At 39.4% G+C, this 15,983-nt stretch overlaps 1 protein-coding gene across 1 annotated transcript in view; it reads left to right on the top strand.

Moving 5' to 3' along the window:
• The window catches only part of LOC123241025 (aurora kinase A and ninein interacting protein), a 15,945-nt gene extending 557 nt beyond the window's left edge, over window positions 1–15,388 (top strand). Inside the window, exons 2-3 of the mRNA XM_044668734.1 lie at window positions 13,616–13,757; window positions 14,550–15,388. Of these exons, the coding sequence (XP_044524669.1) occupies window positions 13,616–13,757; window positions 14,550–15,388 (981 nt within the window). The remainder of the gene's footprint in view (window positions 1–13,615; window positions 13,758–14,549) is intronic.
• The last annotated feature ends 595 nt before the right edge of the window (window positions 15,389–15,983 follow it).

The following is a 15,983-nucleotide window of genomic DNA, read 5'->3' as shown; positions in this document are numbered from 1 at the left end:
GGAGGGGTGGGGGGCCAGGGAGACTGTGGAGAGGGGGAGGAGCAGAGAGGACCCTGGGGGAAGGGGCGGGAGATGCTTTGAGTGTGGGGGACAGGGATGAGGCATGTATCTTAAGGGGAGACGGTGGAGCGGGGAGGAAGGGTTTTGGGGGGCTGATAATTGTAGGAATCCAGTGAAGAGTGACGACTGGAGGTGTAGGGTCTAGGGAAAGTTTAAGGGTCCGAGACTGGGGATAGAGAAAGAGTTAAGAGGGCAGTGGAACCAAGTGATAGTGGAATATAGTGAAGGGACGGGGCTGTTCTGAGCCTATGTCCTATGTATAAAAGGAGGGTACACATATGACTGTGAACATTAAAATCTCAGTGGCTTCAGTTACCAATTTGCTTATTGTATGGAATGTCCTGTTTTTTGTTTTATGTATAAAAAGAAAAAACTGCTATGAAAGGGTATGCAGAAATAGAAGGGCCAGAACAGGAACTGAGTGAGAGGCTAGGAAAGACCTATCTTAATGAGATGATGGAGAGGGCAATGACTATATTATACACATTTATTAAAATGCAGTTAGATTCGAAGCAGCTAGGTGACTCAGTGGATAGAGAGCCAGGTCTAGAGTCAGGAGGTTTTGAGCTCAAATCTAGTCTCAGACTAGCTGTGGGACCCTGGGCAAGTCATTTAACCCCAGTTGCCTAACCCTTACCGTTTGAATGCCTTTGAACCGAGATTCTAAGATTGTAGGCAAAAATTAAAACTCAGATGGATCTGTGATCTTTGTTCCCTCCAGCAGTGCAGATCACTATCTATGCCTACTCATTCTGGTGGAACTCCAGTAGATTCATACGCCTTTATTTTTGCCACAGGGTATTCAGCTGATGTTCTGGCCTTCCTCTCTTGGCTATGACAGAATTAGAAGCTATTGGAACACTTCACTTGCCCTTATCACTTCACCAGGCTTCGTCTTTTAGTCAACCTGAAAAAACACGGAATCACCAAAGTAGTTAATGAAACATGTCTTTAATTAGGGATAGGGAGACAGTGCCCCTACTGCCACCAATTATATACATACCACACTGAGACTTCCAGCCCTGGAATTCTGAGAACAATGTCTGGGGGTAGGGGAACCAATAATGGGAATTTCCATTGAATTAAAGAACTTGGAGTTATATTTATGCCTTAGGTAATATTTGAAAAGAAGGACAAATGACTGGTTATTCAGAGGCTTGAAAAAAGGTTGTAGCCTGAGGCTAGGTTATCTTGGGAGCTGCCTAAATAGAATAAGAAACTAAGAAGACAAAAAAGGTACTTAAGATTTAACTGCATCTGCCTCTCCTATTCTGAGTGCTCTGTGAGTTCTAGATGGTTTCTCCTTCAGTTTGGGATAAGGGTCAGTCTGCGGTTTTCTTGTAGTCAGGTTCTCTTGGGACAAGGGTAAATTTGGGGTTTCCTAAATAAGGTTATTTTCAATTATACATTTCCCATTCTTCAGGATTATTTATATGTTGAAGCACCCTAATACCTACCATGCTCTTCTCCATTTTTCTCTGTAATACTAAATTTCTTGAAAAAAATTTTAAAAATGATCTTTTTAACATTACTTCCTCACCCCTCTTCTAACAAGTGAGCCAGTCCTTGTAACAAAGAACTTTTTTTTTTAAGGTGGAAAAAAGGACATCAGCAAACCTAATTAACATGTCAACTGAGTCTGACAATATATTCAATATTCCATCTTGAGAAGAGACCATATCTCAGTGTCTTACAAATTTTTTATGAGATTATTTTGTATTTAAGTGGCATGCCTGTGTTTTAGTTTATCTGTGATACATGGTATAAGATGCTGGTTTAATTCTTCCGAATTACTTAATAGTTTCTCAGCTGTTCTTGTAAAAACAGGGAGTTCTCCAAGTATATTATATTCTTTGTTTATTGAACACAGGGTATTACTCATTTTCTAGTTTTTTGGATGTTTTTATTTTTTTATTTCATTTTTACCAATTACATATATTAACAAATTTCCACATGTAAGGGGTAAAAAGGGGGTTTTGGTTGGATATATTAATATTTAAGGTGTGGTCACCAAGGAACTGAATAAATACCAATTCCTAAAATGATTTTAGTAATTTATTTACAAAATATAGGAGAAGGGTGGAAGTAGAGAGATGAGAAGAGGGTAGAGTAAGAGATCTAACTTAACGAACTAGAATCATATTCAAGTCTGGGCTTTACTCTGGCAGGGCCTCTGCTTGGAGAGCCTAAAAGTCAATTAGCAAGGGGTTTAGCCACTAGGGCTTCTCCCAATCAAGGGAACCTCTCAGAGGCTAGTACCTCCAGGGAAGTTAAGGTAGTCAGTCAGCCTTCTTCACTCACCACTTGTAGTTCTAAGAGAAAGATTTATGAACAGTCTCAACAAGGTCTCAGGGTCCCAGCCAGAGCTCCTCCAGGTCCAAGCCATGAATAAGATGAGCGAAAAGGGTCGAACCCTGGAAGTGCTCTTAATTTATCCAGGCCATTTCTTTCTTCACTTCTGTGCCTTCCTCTTAGTTTACGTGTCCAATCACAATAGACGTTTTTTCTTAGGACTGCGTAGGGGGCAGTCAGTCAATTCTGACAATTCAGTTACCCATTTTGGCACACGTGGGTCACAGACCTCCTAACTTGTGAGTTAAGTGGAGTTGTTTACATTTTTAGTGATTAGATTTGAGAAAGGGCAAGAAGGTCAGTGATGGGTAAACTTTTTAAAAAGGAGGCCTAAGGAAAAGTGCTCATCTGTCAGTCTGTTTCTAAGGCAACTCTTTTGAAGTTTCATTGTATTGTATCCTACTCATTGTATTCATCAGATTAGGAATAATATCTCCCTAGCCCCTTAGAACATTTCAGGGGGCTGCATCTGGCCTGAGGGCCATAGTTTACCCAACACTGGGCAAGGTAGATTTAATCTCATTATCACACACACAGTAAGTTTTCTGAAGTTACATAATCAAATTTGTCTTCCTCCCTCCATTCCCTTTCCCCTCCCAGAGCTAGCAAGTGAATAGATCTGGGTTATAATATATTTTTATGCAAAACATATTTCCATAGTGTTCGTTTTTGTAAGTGAATGATCATATAAAAGCAAACCCCCCTAAATATACTCAAATAAATAAATGAAAAATCATATGCTTTCATCTACATTCTGACTCCAACAATTCTTTCTCTGGAAGTGGAAAGCATTATTTGTCATTAAGTCCCTTAGAGTTGTCTTGGACACATATTCTATATCACACATGTAGTATCTTGTAAAGGTGAAAATTAATGGTTGGCTAAAATATATGAAGATTATAAATAATAGTGGTGGTTGCCGATTCAAAGTATTATTGCTCAAAGTTGAAATGACTTTAATAGCTTTTATTTGCAAGAGTGGAAAGATTGAAAGCAGAGAAATACAAAAAAGGTAAAGAAGACATTGGCCTATCTAACTAAATATTGCTCTGGTGCTTGACTCAGCCAGAACTTGTTGACCTTCAAAAGGAATTAAATTCATTCCAGAAGACAGGCAGGGAAAGCCAGCTATCCACTCACTCATGTTCCCTCCAAGAGGCAGGCCTAGACCGTGACTTGAGCTGAAGGTGATTCTTGAGGTCTTCCTTGAGCTGATCTTCCTGAAGCTGACTTCCCTCTTGAAATCCAACTCCTTCTTGAAGCTGACTTCCTTCTTGGAGTGAACTTCCTTCTCTCCCACCCAGAAATTCTGGGCCTTTTATCGTGGGTTCTTGTCTCTTCCCCTTTTCATAGGGGCCAATCACAGTGGTTTGTGAGTTCTTCCATCTAATTCAAGCCTTTGTTGATTCAATCAAAAGGTGGACAAAGGAGGGTTAATCCTGTCTTCACAATCTAGTGAGGTACTAAGTAGTGGTACTTAAGTTATTGTTAACCGAAGTGTTAGCTCTAACTAGGCAAAGAGAACAAAGAATTCCCTTTTACATTCTACAATATTGGGAAAATTTTTTTAAAAAGAAGGAAAACAGCCAAAGATGTCAATTTAAGCAGGCTTGATAGGAGACACAAAACAAAAGTATTTCTAAAATATTTATGTATGTGTGTATGTATGCATGTTGATAGACATGCACATATCTGCCAGAGAATGGAACTAGAAGGCTAGAAATCTTAGCTGAATGTTTAGATTCCTGGACCTTTTGGGTAGAACTTTTTTTTTTAAAACCGTTTCCTTCTATCTTAGAATCAATACTGTATATTGGTTCTAAGGCAGAAGAGCTTAGGCTGGGCAATAGCTATGAAGTGTCTGAGACTAGAATTGAACTGAGGACCTCCATCTCTGGGCCTGGCTCTCCATCCCCTGAGTCATGTAGTTGCCCCTTGAGTAGAACTTTTAACTGACGAGGACACTAGTCTTGACTCTACAACTCATGTACCTGCAATTTCTCTACTCTACATTTTTGTTTTTCTATCTGAAAATGAAGCAATAACTCTGATTCTCATAATTTCTGATAGGAGGATGAAAGAGCCGAAATAATTGAGTTTATAACCATAAAATGCAAAGGAATTTTGATGCAGAATTTAAGTGAAGGATTTTAATTTCTTTGGAAAATAGGTTCTATAGAAGTCTAAGATAGGGTTACTATTTTTATTATTTTTTGTTTATTTTTTTGTTATTATCAAATAAATTATTATTTGTTTATTATTATTTAGTGAGAGTCTGTGTTGCATAATAAATTGTGAGCTGGCCTCAGAGTCATAAATTACTGAGTTTAAGTTACTCACTTAACCTTTTAATACCCCTGGCAACCTTCTAAAACTATCCTAGGATGGGGAAGTGCAACCAAGGCTAGTGTATCTCTTGAATTCAAGAGTCCTAAATTATATTAGGGCTAAAGCTGATGGAGTGCTTATGTTAAGGGGCTATTGCCTATGGAGGGGCAAACCAGTTCATATAAAAGATGAAGCAAGTCATTGCTATGCTTATCAGTTTTGTAGTGGGATCAATCAGGTCTATGAGTGGCCACTACATTTCTATCCCCAGTGAGATATGGAAACCCAATCTCAAAAACAAACAAACAAACAAACAAACAAAAACCTATATTGTTCTTCTTTAATAGTGACTTTCCACATTAGGAAGTTCCTCGCAGAGTCACAGGTGTAGATCAATCTCCCCTTCAAAATAATTAGGTTAATTAAAATAATTAAAGTCACTCCCATCCCATCCCATCCCATTGACCTTTCAAGAAAACAAATATGCCTATTCAAGAGCTGTCTAAACATGGGCATGAAAAACTTAAATTTGTTCTTTAAGCTGTATTCCAATCATTCAAAAAACATTTTGCATCTACTATGTTCTAAGGGGTGGGGATACAAAAAGAGGCACAAAATATGTCTTTGCTCTGGAGGATTAAGAAAACCAGAAAGGTAGGAGGAGGCAGGGGCTTTCACTGTCAAACAGATGATTTGATATTTGTTCCTGGAGGTGGTGGTAGGATGGTTTGACATTATTGAACCTGTAGGAAAATTAACTTTAATTGCTCAATGGAAGATGGATTGGAGTGGGGAGAGACTTGAGGTAAACTCACCAGCATGTTATTATAATAATCAAGGCCTTGTGAGGTGTTGAAGGTCTGCACTAGAGTGGTGGCAATGTCACAAGGGGGCCATATATTTGAGAGATGGTGCAAAGGTGAAATTGACAGGCCCTTGGCAACAGCTTGGATAGAGGGGTGAAAGATAGTGAGGAATCCAGGATGACTTTTAGGTTGTGAGCCTGAGGGCCTTGGAGGATGGTGTTGTTGGGTTTAAAAATCAGCCTGACAGACTACTGAACTATTTCTAACCTGTTCAGTAAGCTGCTTCCTGGCCCTCACCTTGGTCAGTCTCCTGAAACCCCCCAGCCTCAAAAGTTTCCCAGTACAGTCTTTCTTTTCTTCCCCTGACAGGCCTAAAATCAATTTCCAGGCAAGAAAGTTCCCAAGACATAAATATCTTACCAGAGGCTTTCTGACCCCTGACCCTAACACCCCTCTTTTCCCCTTTGATGGATGGCCCTCAGGTGCTTCCTGATTCCCTGTCCCTGCCTTGATGACATGTTCCAACTCCCTTCCCCAAACATTTCTATATAAACCATTGACTAAGAATTTCAAGGGGTTGGTTCAGCCAAGCCTCTCTGCCTAGCAACCCTAGCTATTATTGCTAGTAAAGAATGAGCCTCTTCTTGCATATTGCATTGTCAGTGTGATTCTTCCTCTGGCCACAAACCTGGGTTAGGTATTAAAATTCGGGTACAACAGTGTTTTCTGTGGTAATAGGGAAGATAGGAATGAGAGGAGATTTTAGAAGGAATGATAAGTTTTGTTTTGGACATAATGAGTTTGTCTATTGGCCATCCAATTTGAGATATCTAAAAGGCAGTTGGAAATGTGAGATTGGAGGTCAGCAGAAAGACTGGGGATGGAAAGATAGATTTGGGAATTATTAGCATAGAGACGGTAATTTGATCTATGGGAGCAGATGAGTCCAACAAGTGAAATAGCATAGGCAGAGACATGAAATCCACCTTGGACAAAACCCTGAAGGATATCTAGTTAGAAATACTGATCTGGAGGAGGATCCAGTAAAGGAGACAGACAAGAAATAGTCAGATAGGTAGGAGAGAGTGGTGTCCTGAAAACCTAGAGAGAAGAGAGTAACAAGGAATATTCGAGAGTAGAGATCAACAGTGTCTAGGCTGAGGAGAAGTCAAGTGACCCTGGGCAAGTCACTTAACCCCCATTGCCTACCCTTACCACTCTTCTGCCTTGGAGCCAATACACAGTATCAACTCCAAGACGGAAGGTAAGGGTTAAAAAAAAAAAGAGAGAGATCTTTAGTTATTTTGGAGAGAGCAGTGTCGATAAAGTTGGAATCTAGATTGTAAGTATTTAAGAGAGAGAAGAGAATGCAGAGTGATTTATTGTAGCCTTTTCAAGGAGTTTAACTACAAAGGGCAGAAGAGATATAAAAATGATGTTTCCCAGGGATGGAAGCATCAAGGGAGGATGGAAAAGACATGAGGGTTTGTTTAAGCAGAAGGAAATTAGCCAATAGAGAGAGTTTGAAAATAAGTGAAAGAAATGGGATGACAGAAGAGACAATCTGTTGGAAGAGATGGACAGATTAGAATTGCATGAACAACAAATAGAGGACTTATCCTTGATTTGATTAAGGAGTAAGGCCACTTCATGTGAAACAGGAGTAAAAGAGTAGAAAGTGGCAGGAGGCATCTGAGTGAGATGAGGAAAAGAGGAAATTCAGAACAAATAGCCTCAATTTTTTCTCTAAAATATGAGGCAAGGTTCTCAGCTGAGAGAATGAGGGAAGGGGAGCCATGAGAGATTCAAGGAGGGATGAAAAGATTTGGAGAGTGGGATAGTGAATTGATAAGGGAGATAACAGTAGAATTGCCTAGCAATAGTGAGGGCCTACTTGAGATTAATTTATTTAAAAAAAATTTTTTTTTAACCCTTAACTTCTATGTATTGGCTCCTGGGTGGAAAAGTGGTAAGAGTGGGCAATGGGGGTCAAGTGATTTGCCCAGGGTCACACAGCTGGGAAATGTCTGAGGCCAAATTTGAAACTAGGACCTTCCTTCTCTAGGCCTGACTCTCAATCCACTGAGCTACCCAGCTGCCCCCTTGAGGTTAATTTATATAAATTTATAGCCAGAATAGTTACCTGATTTTCTTTCTCTTTGTTCAGTAATATGTATATGGAGTGAAGGTGACCAATGGTAGGAGTGACCCAAGGCTGAGGCTTGACTGGGCACAATTGGTGATATAAGGGACTAAGGCTTCAAGAAGGTAGGACAGTGTAGAGCAGTGATTCCCAAACTGGGCGCCACCGCCCCCTGGTGGGTGCTGCAGTGATTCAGAGAGGCGGTGATGGCTATAGGTGCATTTATCTTTCCTGTTAATTGCTATTAAAATAAAAAAAATTAATTTCCAGGGGGCTAGGTAATATTTTTTCTGGAAAGGGGGTGGTAGGCCAAAAAAATTTAGGAACCACTGGTGTAGAGAGTTGAATTGGTTTGCCAAGGAATCAGGATGGAGAGAATAGGAGAGAGTGACTAGTATGGCAGAAATGGTCTGGGAGAGAATTGAAGGGTCAAGGAGTTGGAGGCACAGCACAGATGAATAGAGTTATGTAAGGGGAGGAAGAGATAGTAAAAAGCTAATAGATTATGGTTAGATAAGGAGATTCTGAAATTCTTGAACGGGGAGGTAGTACATTTGTAGCAGATAGCCAGACCTCTTAAAATGACCCAGAGGTAGGTTAGTAGCAAGCTTTAACGTCCCCATTTTATTAATGAAAGAACTGAGGTTTACAACTTTTAGAGTTCCATTTGTTGATCGCATTCGAGTGCACACGCGCACACACACACACACACACACATACACACACACTTTAGAGTGGTGTTAATAGAAAGTGTAGGCAAGTAAATATAAGGACTAAGATTTTAGTTTAGGTCTTCTGACTCATTGTATCCTCAATTTTTTACTATGCCATGCTGCTTTGGGAGATATTTTTAAAAGTTGTGTTTACTTAGCATACATATACGTGAGTATATGTATAAAATAGTACTTTTTGTAGTGGCAAAGAAATAGACAAAGTATATATGCCCATCATTTGGGGAAATGGTTAAGTAAGTTGTGACATTTAATGTAATAGAATATTACTATACTGTCAGAAGTGATGAATCTGACGAATATAGAAGCAGCTTGGGAAAAATACAAAGAATGAAGTAAGCAGAATAAGAAAAACAATGCTCTGTGGGGATGGAAGAGATAGGAGAAGGGAAGGAAATAAGCATTTCTGTAGCACCAGTTTTGCAAACATTATCTCATTTGCTTCTTACAACAATCCTGGGAGGTAGGTATTATTATTATCCCCATTTTACAGTTGAGAAAACTGAGGCAAATAGCAGTTAAGTGACTTAACCAGGGTTACACAGCTAGTTTCTGAGAAAAGATTTGAACTTGGGTATGTCTCCCTCACTTCAGGCAAAATGCTAGCTGCCTACAACAATGTAAATAAAAACAATAAAGCAACTGAAACTGAATGTTGTAAAATATTATGACTAAGCTTAACCACTAGGGAGATATATGAAGATGTATGTCTCTGTCTTCGTAGAGATGAGGAACTATGCATGTAGTGCACTTTATATAATTTCAGGCTTTTTTGGAAGTGCCAGTTACTTTTTTGTTTGTTTTTATTTTAAAACTCATATTCTTTGGTTTTAGAATCTATTAGTTGCAAGGCAGAACAGTGGTAAGGGATAGGCAATGGGAATTAAGTGACTTGACCAGGGTCACACAGCTAGGAAGTATCTGAGGCCAGATTTGAACCTAGGACCTCCTGTTTCCACGTCTGGCTGTATCCACTGAGCCACCTCGCTGCCCCAATGTTCCATTCCCCCTTGTCCTCTTTTTATTAAGGGATGACTCATTGAGAAAAAGAAGGAAAAGGAAAGGGCTATTTAGAAATCTATGTAAAACACAAAAAGAGTTAAGGATACTATAGTGATGATGAACCTTTTAGAGACCGAGTGCCATACCCTGCCTCACTGCATGCAGCATTCCACCCCTCACCCCCCTGCATTCAGGGGATGGGGTTGGGCTTACAGCTATTTTTTTTTGATGTTTCTCCATCACAGATATAGATGATTACATAGCTAGTAGGTAATACTACAACAATGGTTTTTCATGCCATAGGTTATGGTTAAAGTCCATGCTAAAATAATAAAAATGATAATTACTTTTTTTATTTCTTTGTTATTGATCGTAGGGTTTGTAGCTTTTGCTTCTAAGCCTTCTCCGGTATATGGGGGGTTAAGTTTGGTTGCTAGTGGGGGTTTAGGCTGTGCGGTGGTGGTATGTTTAGAAGATGTATTTTTAGGGTTAGTTGTTTTTTTAGTCTACTTAGGTGGCATATTGGTAGTTTTTGGTTACACTGCTGCTATGGCTACAGAAGAGTTTCCGGAGACATGGATTGGAAATGTTGTGGCTATAAGTATGTTATTGTTTGTTTTATTGATGGAAGCAGTATGGTATTATTTGTCTGGAGAAGTTCATATTAATATAGCTATTGAGTTGTTTGATTTTGCTGGGACCCATTGTATTGGTCAAGATTTTAATGGTGTTTCGTTATTGTATTGATGTGGTGGTTGAGCCTTAGCTTTGTTAGGGTGGATTTTATTTATTACTATTTATGTTGTATTAGAAGTTGTTCGTGGGCGGAGATTATATAAGTGCTAGAATGAGTGTTATTGAGACAAGAAAAGATAGGAAGTATGTTTTTATTAGTCCTTTTTGAGCTGAGGAAAGTTTTGAAGATGCTAAGGAGTGAGTATAAGCTTGACCTTTAGGTCCTGCTTTCTCATATCAATTAAGATCAATTAGTATGGTAGCAATTCGTTGACCTATAAATAGGTTTATTAGGGGAGTCATTCGATGAATAATGTGAGTGAAGTAGCCTAGTAAATTAGAGAAGAAGACAGTATGGTTAGTTGTGTTTATGAGTTTATTGCTAAGAGAGTTTAGTTCTATGCCGATTAAAAGGCCTAGAAGGGTGACTATTAGGGCAGATAGTTTGATTATGGTTGGCATGGTTATGGAGATGGATGATGTTGGGGGAATGTTAGCTGTTAAGATGAAGCCTGCAAAAATGCTTCCTAGAGCGAGTCGTATAATAGGGTTAATTAGGTTAGGGTTGTTTTCATTGATTGGGGTTATTGGTGTAAATCGGGGGTAGCCTAAGAGGGCATAGAAGATAAATACGTAGGCTGTAGATAGCGGTTAAGGAAGTGGCAATTAGTGTTATAATGAGGGCTCACGAGTTTGTGTATGATATATTTAGGGCTTCGATGATTGAGTCTTTTGAGTAGTAGCCTGCTAGAAAAGGGGTTCCTGTGAGTGCAAGGCTGCCTGTTATTAAGGCAGAGGATGTGATAGGTATTGAGTTAAATAGTCCTCCTATTTTTCGAATGTCTTGTTCGTCATTAAGACTGTGGATGATAGATCCAGAGCATAGGAATAGCATTGCTTTGAAGAAAGCATGGGTGCAGATATGTAAGAATGCTAGGTGAGGCTGGTTGAGGCCTACAGTAACTATTATTAGACCTAATTGACTAGATGTTGAAAAGGCTACGATTTTTTTGATATCGTTTTGTGTAATTGCGCAGATGGCTGTGAACAGAGTTGTTATGGCCCCTAAGCATAGAGCGGTTGTGAGAATAATTTGATTGTTTTCGATTATAGGATGAAATCGGATTAGGAGGAAGATTCCGGCTACTACTATAGTGCTGGAGTGGAGTAAGGCTGATACGGGAGTTGGTCCTTCTATGGCGGAAGGGAGTCAAGGGTGAAGCCCAAATTGGGCAGATTTTCCGGTGGCTGCAATAATTAGGCCAAGGAGGGCAATAGTATCTATGTTGGTTGAGAAGATGTGCTGAAGATCTCATGAGTTGTTATTTAGTATTAGTCAGGCTATGGATAGTATAAACCCAATGTCTCCAATGCGGTTATATAGGATGGCCTGGAGGGCTGCGGTATTAGCGTCTGTTCGTCCGTACCATCAACCGATGAGTATAAAGGATATGATTCCTACGCCTTCTCATCCAATGAAAAGTTGGAATAGGTTGTTGGCTGAAACTAAGATGATCATTGTTATAAGGAAGGTAGTTAGGTATTTAAAAAATCGGGAGATATTAGGGTCAGCGTGTATATATCAGAGGGAGAATTCAAGGATGGATCAGGTTACAAATAGGGCAATGGGGATAAAGATGATGGAAAAGAAGTCAAGTTTAAAACTTATTGAGATGGAGAATGAGTGGATTGAGAATCAGTGTCAGTTAGTGATGATTGATTCTTGGCCATTGTAGATAAAAGTAAATAGTGGAGGTAGGCTGGCGAAAAAGGCTAATATAATTATGTTTTTGCAATAGGAAGGAAAGTGTTTAGTCTTATTAGGAAATATGAGGTTATGTAGGATAGGTAGTGTTAGTAGTATAATTGATAGTAGAGCTGTTGAATTGAGAATAGGATTAATTACTTTTATTTGGAGTTGCACCAAAGTTTTTGGTTCCTAAGACCAATGGATTACTGCTATCCTTTAAAAGTGAGAAAGCCATAATTTTAGTTATGGTCTCAGGAGTTAGCAGTTCTTGATACTTTCTCGGCATATAAGAAGGTTTAAACTTCTATATTTAGATTCACAATCTAATGTTTTTGTTAAACTATATTTGCAGTATGTTATTCCTAGGATATATATTGGGTTAAGTGATAGTATAATTAGTGGTAAGATGTGAAGGATCATTAGTATATGTTCTCGTGTGAGGGATGGGTAGATGGGGATGAGATGATGGGTAAATTTCCCTCGTTGGGAGGTAATAAGCATGTATAAGGAGTATAGGGCGGTGATAACTGTGTTAATTCCTAGGAGGAGAATGGAAAAGTTGGATCATAAGAACGATGAGATAATGACTGTTAGTTCTCCTAGGAGATTGATGGATGGGGGTAAGGCTAGGTTAGCTAGGCTAGCTAGTAGTCATCATGTACATATCAGTGGTAGAATTAATTGTAGGCCTCAAGCTAGAATTATAGTACGACTATGAATTCGTTGTAATAGAAATGGGTGGTTAACTTAGATTCTTTTTTTCTTCTTTCTTTTTTTTTCTCCCCTCTCCTCCCTCTTCTCCCCTCCCCTCCCTTCTCTTCTTAATTTTAAGGGGCAGCTAGGTGGCCCAGAGATGAAAGTCCTGGGTTCAATTTTGGTTTCAGATACTTCCCGGGGAAGTAATTTAATCCCCATTGCCTATCCCTTACCACTCTTCTGCCTTGGAACCAATACTAAGACAGAAGGTAAGAGTTAAAAAATTTTTAAACAATTCAAAACTAAAACAAGTTTTTCATATACATAGTAGAACAGAAAAAGAAGATTTTTACATGCAACTCTAATATATACTTTTTCTTTTCAAGTATATAATAAGTTCAACATGTAACTTTCAAAGCAGGACTGTTTGCCTATTTTTCTTTTGGGCTTTTTTTTTTAAAGATCTTTTTGGGAAAGAAATTCTTTCTAATACATCTAACACATAAATACTTTGGGAGATGGAGAGATATCGGAGATACTTTGTGACTAAGTAATTATATGTTAGAACCAGGAGCTTATTAGAGTTCAGAAGTATTTCCTTTTGTTGTCATTCCAGGCAGTATCGAGGGAGTGGCTATTGACCATTACTTCTATTGGGAAAACATCTCAAAATATATGGTTCTAATGATCGTGGTTAGTAGTATTAATGGTATTATATTTGAAATCTTCCCCCAAAACTCTGGTTTTGAAATTAGCCTGAATATTTTAGAGGAAGGAAACAGCTGGGCTATTATACACTACTATTATAAACTACTCCCTAAAAAACTGGCTATAAGGCAGATATAAGAAGTACAGGGTTTGTACTTGAAGTAAGTTGCCAGAACATAGAATAAAATCGACTGAGTCTAGAGGGACCAATTTACTATACTAGAACAAAGGAATTAACTATTGTCTTCTTTACAGCTGATGTTTTACATCTTTAGGTTTGACGATCTTTTTTCCCCCCTTTTAGACTCGATTATCCAATCCCATCACCAGAATGCTGCCTCCAGTTGGAGGTGAGAGAGAAACTATTGTTGGTTTTACTCAAAGAAGAACTCAACCTGTGGGTACCAGGCAGACTGTCATTGCATCATTTTTTACTTCAAAGTCAGGTACTAACCATTTTGGAGGGCACTTAGAATTCACTTTAATTCTAGAATCCAAGAAATGAAATGTATAGGCAACTATTCTTTAGTGAAAGGAGCACAAATGGCATTTAGAATTAGGAGGCTTGGGTTCAAGACCTAGCTCTATGCTTTTATTAGGTATATAACCCTAAGGGAGCCACACTCTTAAGTCTCTTAAGCCTTAGTTTCCCCTGCTCTTCTGCCTTAGAACCAATCATAGTATTGATTTTAAAATGGAAGGTAAGGGTTTAAAAAAAAAAAAAAGGCAATATGGTACAGTGAAAACATATGGGGCAGGAAGTCAGGAAAGGGTTTTAGTCTCAGTCCTACCCCTTACTCATTTTATCACTGGTCAGTTATTTAGCAGAGTACCAAGTCTTTGTTCTCCTGAAATCCATCCTAGGATAGCAATAAGGTAACTCACATTTACATTTTAATAGATGTCAACTGTTTTTCAGAATGATCTTGGTGCCAACTCATTGGTAAAATGGAATTTTAAAATATCAAAATAGTCTGATTTATGTGCAGCTTTTGGGGAAAATCTGTTGTGTAATGAGAAATTCATGTGCATCCTATGAAGAAATCAAGCTGTTTGTAGGCTGATCCTATGCAGGCTATAGGGATCCAAAGACTTCCTGTAAAATGATAAGAATTTTTCCATGGTGGTTTATTTTTTAAATGTCAAGCCTCACAGAGGCTTGGATATCCCTGCAGTGATCAGTATGTAGCTGCCTTTTAGTCAGACCACTAGACTTGTTTAGATTTGTTGTTTTTCAGGAAAGGCAAGTGATGGTGGGCAGGGAAGGCCTTCTCCTGGTACAGCAAGTCAGAGAAGGAAAGAACAAAAAAGAGATGTGATGTGGTTGGATCCTCCTCCATTGACTCCTGGGAATCATTGTGCCCAGTATCCTGAAACTACAGCGGCTTCAGTCACTAAAGAACCTCAGGAGCTCATCTGCCCTCCTCCATCTTCCAAGGAGGTATCTGACTGTTGCAGAGAGGCAAGACCAGCTGTGCTCAGTAGCCAAGACCAGAAACTGCCTCTGCCCAAGTCAGAGATTGTAGGTTCTGCTGAGGTGGGTTTTGCCTTCACCCAGAACTCAGAAGACCTTTGTGTGCTAGCCCATGAAATAGGGGGTGGGGGGATACGTTATAGACCAGGGCAAGAGAAGGAGTGCCTAGTAGAGAGGGCAGAAAGGAAAGTATTTACTAAAGAAAACAAACAATTCTCTGTCCTTCCCCAAGGCTCCCAAAAAAGCAAGGCAGGGAAAGGAGAAAACGGGGAGTCCTGGAGGGGAGAGGACACAGAGTTAGTAGAACAAAGATCCTGCTCCAGTCAGGCCTTTTCTTGGAATAGTGAGAGGTGTGATACAGACCTGAGGAGCCAGTTGTTCACAGAGGATTCTCAGGGCCAGAGGGTCATTGCTCACTCATCTCGAGCCCCTTTCCAAGATGTAGCCAACCTTTTGAGAAAGCCCCTGCATACATCCCTCAGTCCCCAGGTTCAATGCCAGGGCAGATCTGTGGTGGGCCCCTCTCAGTCAAATTCCCAACCTGATATGCTCTTTACCCAGGACTCTCAAGGAAACAGGGTTATCAAACACTGCTTCTCTTGAACTGTTTTGATGACAGGATGTTTAACCCTTAAAGTATCCAGATGATAGAAAAAACATCAATAACCTCGTGTAGTCATTTGGTGAGGGTGGGTGGTGGTCTTAAAAGTAGGCCCTGGTTCTGGATTTGAAGGAATGGAAGCAGTCTAGTGTTTAGCTTCATCTTATGAGCTTTTTCTTTGGGAACATAAATAAAAAAGACATTCTCACTTGTTGAGGGAGTAGTTTTGGAAGACAGTTTGGCAGCCATCCTTTCTCTGAATTGTTGGTTTCATAGCTCTTCATGAAAGAGAGCTAATGGACTGATCTGAATATAGGTCACATCTTCTAAATCTAGCTAATATCAAAACTGAGTGTGGCTTAGCATTGGTGTTATTTTTCAGTGTATACCTGTAGGCTATTTCCTTTCAAAGAGATCTGTGGAATGACCATGGCAGTTACTCAAAGCAAAGCATTTTGATGTAGACTGTTCTTACTCTGTCTCTGCAGAAAACCTGCAAGATTTGACTTGAACCTTTCCATTGCTTTGTGTCTGACTTCTAAACTAGTTTGCAGCTGCTTTCACCTCTGGCTGTAATTCCATCAGTTATGTCCTCAT

This window comes from Gracilinanus agilis, chromosome 3, assembly GCF_016433145.1.
Source record: "Gracilinanus agilis isolate LMUSP501 chromosome 3, AgileGrace, whole genome shotgun sequence".
In the NCBI taxonomy this organism is placed as follows: domain Eukaryota; kingdom Metazoa; phylum Chordata; class Mammalia; order Didelphimorphia; family Didelphidae; genus Gracilinanus; species Gracilinanus agilis.
The sequence above is the reverse complement of the archived record's forward strand: the minus strand, read 5'-3'. Positions and strand labels throughout refer to the sequence as shown.